Source organism: Carassius carassius, chromosome 9 (genome assembly GCF_963082965.1).
Source record: "Carassius carassius chromosome 9, fCarCar2.1, whole genome shotgun sequence".
Classification (NCBI taxonomy): Eukaryota; Metazoa; Chordata; class Actinopteri; order Cypriniformes; family Cyprinidae; genus Carassius; species Carassius carassius.
The window spans coordinates 5,507,521-5,513,520 of NC_081763.1; the positions used below are offsets into that span (position 1 = coordinate 5,507,521).

Genomic DNA, 6,000 nt, shown 5'->3' on the forward strand with positions numbered 1-6,000 from the left:
ATAAACAAATAAATAAATAAATAAAATCAGAAAGTACATGTATTTTTAATGTCTTTGTGTGATGGTAGTTGTGCTAATCTCCCTTTAGCAAATTGTTTTGTTTTTTTCTGCCCATACTTGCTCACATTGTCCTTTTGCATGTTTTTCAATGAATTAAAGAAACAAAATATCATAAATAAATAAATGTAACTATGAAGTTGCACAGAGTGCGACATTTATTTTTATGTTATTGTGCTTCTTTAATTAAAAAAGCTAGGAAAATATTCCTTACATAACGGTGTAGCTGCATGGTTGAAGAAACAGATAAAATGAAAATATATTTTCTTGGGAACAGCTGAACGGAATAATTTAGAGCAGAGTGAGCAGAAGCGCTTGTGGGCATAGGACGTGACGTCGTCACATGAACAGCCAATCCCGCGCCGCCCTCGTGTTTACTGTGTAAGCTCGGCGCATGCGCTCTAGCATGTAAATAACAGCCGCTGCGGTGGTTTGTATGATATCGCACAGTCTCGTCAAATACACGAACAACCGGCTTATATTTACAGAGGACGTTATTATATCTGCTACGTTCATGAAAGTACGTCTGGAAGAAGAATACAGTGTTAAATTAGTGGAACAGAACGCAGTAATTTACAGCTAGTGAAGTGTCAGTTAGCACACAGCTATGATAGAGACTAGCCGGAAGTGTTTGAGTTTGACACATTTAATACTGTACTATTAATTCAATACACTATTCACTTATTTTCTTACTTTTGATTTATAACCAACAATTCATTAAACGGATTTCAGTTAGACCGGTATGAGAGTATTTAGTGTGTAATTGTGTTGTGCTGTTAGCAGAGGTGTGGTGATGTGTTGAGTGTAGCATGACACAGCAGCTGTTGATCAGAGTCACAGCTGATCCAGGAGCGAATGCTGCTCGATAACACACTCAAACATACAACAGCATTACTGTCTGCTCCAGGGATGCTAACAGAGAAGAGGTAAGTCTACAGATTGTTGATGTTATATTATTTTAATGAAGGAATATGTGTCTTTATTAGTCACAGAGGGGCAGCTTTTGATCTTATATCATATATACAATGACAGAATGTGACGAATGTGCTAGATTGTAGCTTACAACTTAGAACATAAACATAATTTATATATTTATAAATTTATGAATTTATATATTTAATACACTGTGAAATATATACATATGTGTATTTAAATGGTACAGCACAGTGATTAACGTCCTAATGTAAGTGTTATGAAGCTGTTTTAGTTAGTATTATGTGTCTATAGTCTTTAACCTGTAATGATGTTGTGAAGGAAGCGTCAGCGCGCTGAAGGTGATGGCGAAAGCGCTCAGATGCCTCAGGCCAAGCGACAGAGTTCAGCTCTCCAGAGCTCAGAGACGGCTAGAGAATCATGGGAGTCTGAGGTAGGAAAATAGTCAACCGCACATCACTACACTTCTTATCATTTAACTGCACACATCTGAAGGTTTCTTCTTATCGCTGGCTTTAGCAAGTGTTTAGCCAGTCACCATGAGGTAGGAGTGAAATGGGAGTAAAAGACTTTATAAAAGCTGTTCCTGGCTTCGTGTAGCACCTGTCACTCTGCATGTTCTTCCGAAACAGGGTTTCTGAGTTGATTTAAAGCTAACAATTCATTAAATAATTAACCAATAATTTATCAATTAAAATCTCACATGCATTTCGGAACTCATTGTGCGTTCATGTTATTTCCGTTGACAGTATTCAGTGTTTTACCAGTATTTTAACATTTGAAAGTGAAAGAAATCAGACTAATATTAGTATTATATGTATATCTTGTAGTGTAAAATACATTTATCTTATGTACTACACACACACATTTGGCAATGTGACATGACACTGGACACATCTGGACTGTGTTTCATAGGTTTTACAAATACTTGAAATGTCCCTGTTCTGCTTCCATTAGCTGCTACAACGTTGTGTCGCAAATTTGAGGATGGATGTTGCTAACCCGTTGTTTGCAGTCTTCCAGTAGCGAGGGCAGTTGGATCAGCAGTCCAGATCACGCCGCAGGGAGCAGCAGCAGTAGTCATTGTGGAGTGGACGTTATTGGGCCCCACAGCAGCCACGACCCCTGCAGTCCCCACAGTGCCTCTAAGCAGCCGGATCCCGTGGACCTGCTGTCCTACCAGCACATCAACCGTGTCCTGAAGGAAGCCCATTTCCACAGCTTACAGAGCCGGGCTCCGTCCAAGCACAGGTGACTTCAGGGACAGATGAACCCCATAGCGACCCCTAGAAGACAGGGTTAAACTTCTTCATCTCATCCTCATTCAAACCTGCTTCTACTTTCTAGATCTCTCTGCTAGACCTCATCTTATGTTGATATTTAATTGGATGGAAAACATGCCCTGGTACTGTAAGCTCTTCGACTAACTAGAGCACAAAAGTGTTTTTTGTAAGCAATAACAGCTTGACTACGATGCAAACTTTTGTGACTTCCACACTGTGTATTTTTCTTCTGAAAACAGCTGTATTGAGAATGATGAGTGGGGGTTTGCACTTGGGAATCCGTTGGTCAGATATTGACGTGGACCATATAGCAATTCAGCCGAGCACATTTAGATGGGAGGCTTAAACATGCCAAAATATTCCAATGCACTTCTGATTCGTGAACTCCATCGCAGTGCCGTAACTAATGCATAAAGAAGCCAGTCGATTTCATATCAAAGACTGTGCTGGTGGGCAGATCTGGGTTGAATCTCTTTGTAATCTTGACACAGTGGCTCAGAGTTCTGCTGGATCTCTTCCCTCCCAACCATCACTGAAGCTGGTTGCTCATCCAAGCATCACGCCTTCGAGACCCTGCAGAGGCTTTCTTGTGTGCTGTTCAAATTCTAGATTTGAAAGATTTGTTGATTATTTTACTATACCTTTTTGTATGGAAAGATGTACATTACAGTTTACATTCAGATCATCTACATTTCTAAATAAAGATGTGTGTTCTTAAGCAAATCTGAGTGTTTGGCTGGTGTGATTGATTAACTGAAAACAGTATAGTTGTAGAATAAAATCAGGATAAAAGAAGCTTTTGTTTTGCACTAACAAACAGATCTATTTAGTTTCCTTAACTACAATATACTTACATTTAAATTAATCATTAGGTACGATGCACTTATTGTGTACAAACATGTTTTTACATTGTACTTTTATTTAAAAAATACTTGCATGTAACTATGTCTGTAATTAATTTATAATTACACTGTTGACCCATCCCTTACATGTTAACCCACCCTTAAACCTACCCATACCACCAAACCTGTCCCTAAACTTACCCTCAATAGCAGCAAAAGTGTTTTGCAATACAGTATGAACACAATAACACAAGCTCAATATATTTTCAAGTATTATTGTACGACATAAAATACACCTGTAAAACCCTTGTGATTGATTTCTTTATTTCCAAACTTTAGCAGTTGCTAAAAAGTGGCTAAATGGGGCATCAAGGCTGTCTTTATAGCTGCTTTCTCCTATTCTGTATTTTTCTGTCATAGTACATAATAGATGCCAGATCCACTGCTTTTCTGGATGTGTAGTGAATTACAGCTCAGTGCCAGACCAGACATTAATGAGAGATGATCTGTGCTTCGAGGAGTTGTGGGAAAAGGTCATTTTAATTAGAGCACTACATGTCCTTGTCTTGTCACATTGCGCTGCATAACAGATTACATATATTAATTTGCCCCTGGCTCCCCGTCTCTGCGTCCTCAGAGCTCCTGCAGAAAGCACAGGTTTTCCTTCACTGCACGAGCATGACAGGTGTGTCCAAAATGACCCTGGATCAGTTTATCAGGTCTCTGAAGAATAAGCAACACAGCCTTGATTTGGAATATATTCTCCTGTACTTGATATTTGATACTGACTGACTCGATTACTGACAAAAGTGTAAGTATTGTTGCCTGTGAAATGCTATGTTTGCTAGGCATTTTGAAGAGTGCTTTGTGTAGATGCTCAATAGACCATTCCAAAAACTTCAATTAATTTAAGTTTAAATTCATCTTCTGATTAATTTAGACAATTTATAAAGGGCTGAAGAAAAGTTTTCAGGACTCAATGAACCATATTCACTCATCAAAGAAGCACAATAAATCATATACAGTAGTTTAATGAATGCATTGCCTTGTACTCCACTAGAATATAACATTAAGTTGTAAACATTGTTAAATTGTACTTTAATTAGAGCTTGAATCGGGTGTTTTATCACAATTACCCAGAAGCATCACAATGGATACCAGCAGATGGCAGCAGCATTCTTAACATTCACTGTGCAACGTGAAATTCTGTCATTCCAAGCTGTTTTAAAGACAACTACTTTATTTGTAATATTAGACTGATAAATAAGAAGCATTTATGATGTACTTGTTATCTACGAAGACTAATGTTATGATAAAGCCTGTAGAGCAGCGAGGAAGGAGACAGTTAAATCAGCTGTCCTTGTTCTCGTGTGTGTCTGGTGAACATACGTTGTTTTATTTTTACCATCCACCATTAAAATCTGGGTTACACTCAAGGCCTTTTGGTCCTTGTCCCGCTCCTGAAATGAGAGACTGCAGCCAGAATATACGACTGTAGCAGTTTTTAAGGCCTGCGTGCATATTCAGCAGGGCCAACAAAATCTTCACTGTTTCAAGTCAACATGTGATGCTATCTGTGATTTACTTTCTTGATACACATTCTGGTCTTCCATGCATCAATGCATGTTATTCCAAAGACAATACCACTGAATCAACTTAATTTTTTTGCTGATGTCACAAATCCCTCTTAGTTTTCACCTCCACCTACCATTTAGAAAATAGAGAAGTCATCAAAAACTCAAAATAGGAAAGAAGGTTCAGCTCTAGTAAAAAGACCCTTACTTCTCAAATCATAGGCCATTATGTGAAACTGGAATCTGAAACGATGCTGAGTGAGTCCCAGACTGACTGTATACACAGCTTCGGCACTTTTCTTCACTCTATTTAGGTAGCTGTTGGATGACTGGGGCCTGGTGTGAGGCTGGCACAAGAGCTACCGGTCTTCAGTCGTAAGCCAACACTAACATCTGCTCCATCAGACGGCCTGCTCCATCCCCAACACTCCAGCTAATGACTGGCCACTCCTGTCTTTAAAGCCTTATTACCTTAATAGGACTCCATACAGAGAAGAGAAGAACACACAGGGGAGAGAGGTGCAACTGTTACATGGACACATTAATGGCCGAGTGTTCTGCTTGGGATAACTATATTCCCATTTCTAATGAACACTTCTGGAAACTGTATAGGGCTTCTCATAGAAATCATACGTGTATACCTTACATCAGCTGGCTGGAGGTTAAGACTATTAACTCTCCACACATTAGATGTACAAATCATCTGAAATGTTATTCCTTTTTTAAGCTGCTAGCTTGCCAATGGAAGGAATTGGAACTGGATCGTTTAATTGGATCATTTTAACTTAATATCCGATCATTTAGCTTGAAACCATAATATGATGTCATACCTAATATAAAGGCATTCATTCAAATTGTTAGTTCGCCCAAAAAAGAAAATGTTCCAAACACACAAGACTTCTTTGAAACACAAACAAAAATACTTTTCAATGATCAATTACGGGAAACACGGAAAAAGCTCAAATGTCAACTGCGTGATTTGTTAAAACCGACGTGGTTTGTAGGGTGCGAGAAACGCACATTTGAGCATCTGTGTTTACCATATTTGATGTGCACTGTCTGTGCACTGATCGTAAAAGTCAAGTGATAAAGTAATAAAGTCAGCTATTAATAGCAGCTTTTTAACCATATTCAATTTAAGATTAAATGCAATTCTAAAACTCTGAAAGTCTCCTTCTAGTGTCCTCCTTCTCATCTCATAACCCTCTCCAAAAAACCCTCAAACCCCCCTGTTGTTGAAAGACAGGGTCATCCGGCCAGTCACCAGCATGAAGTCTCTCAGATCACCAAAAGAAGAGAGGGTACTGAACA

At 38.8% G+C, this 6,000-nt stretch overlaps 1 protein-coding gene across 3 annotated transcripts; it reads left to right on the forward strand.

The window, feature by feature from the left end:
• Window positions 1-422: 422 nt before the first annotated feature.
• LOC132148782 (protein FAM104A-like) lies at window positions 423-2,996 on the forward strand. Of its 3 annotated transcripts, none has more exons than XM_059557485.1 (5): window positions 423-577; window positions 841-983; window positions 1,312-1,423; window positions 2,006-2,241; window positions 2,338-2,996. In XM_059557485.1, exons 2-5 carry the CDS (start codon window positions 913-915, stop codon window positions 2,348-2,350), a joined length of 432 nt encoding a protein of 143 aa, XP_059413468.1. In that variant the 5' UTR covers window positions 423-577; window positions 841-912; the 3' UTR covers window positions 2,351-2,996. The 3 variants fall into 3 exon arrangements, with proteins under 3 accessions (XP_059413468.1, XP_059413469.1, XP_059413470.1); XM_059557486.1 differs by having other exon boundaries at window positions 433-684; XM_059557487.1 differs by having other exon boundaries at window positions 443-983; window positions 2,006-2,996.
• The last annotated feature ends 3,004 nt before the right edge of the window (window positions 2,997-6,000 follow it).

What these genes read in the sequence shown, in the direction of transcription:
- LOC132148782 (XM_059557485.1), top strand. Translation starts at nt 913, where the DNA reads ATGCTGCTCGATAACACACTCAAACATACAACAGCATTACTGTCTGCT. An exon ending in GGGATGCTAACAGAGAAGAG is followed by an intron (nt 984 to 1,311) that starts GTAAGTCTACAG and finishes GATGTTGTGAAG; the next exon opens with GAAGCGTCAGCGCGCTGAAG. An exon ending in GAGAATCATGGGAGTCTGAG is followed by an intron (nt 1,424 to 2,005) that starts GTAGGAAAATAG and finishes CGTTGTTTGCAG; the next exon opens with TCTTCCAGTAGCGAGGGCAG.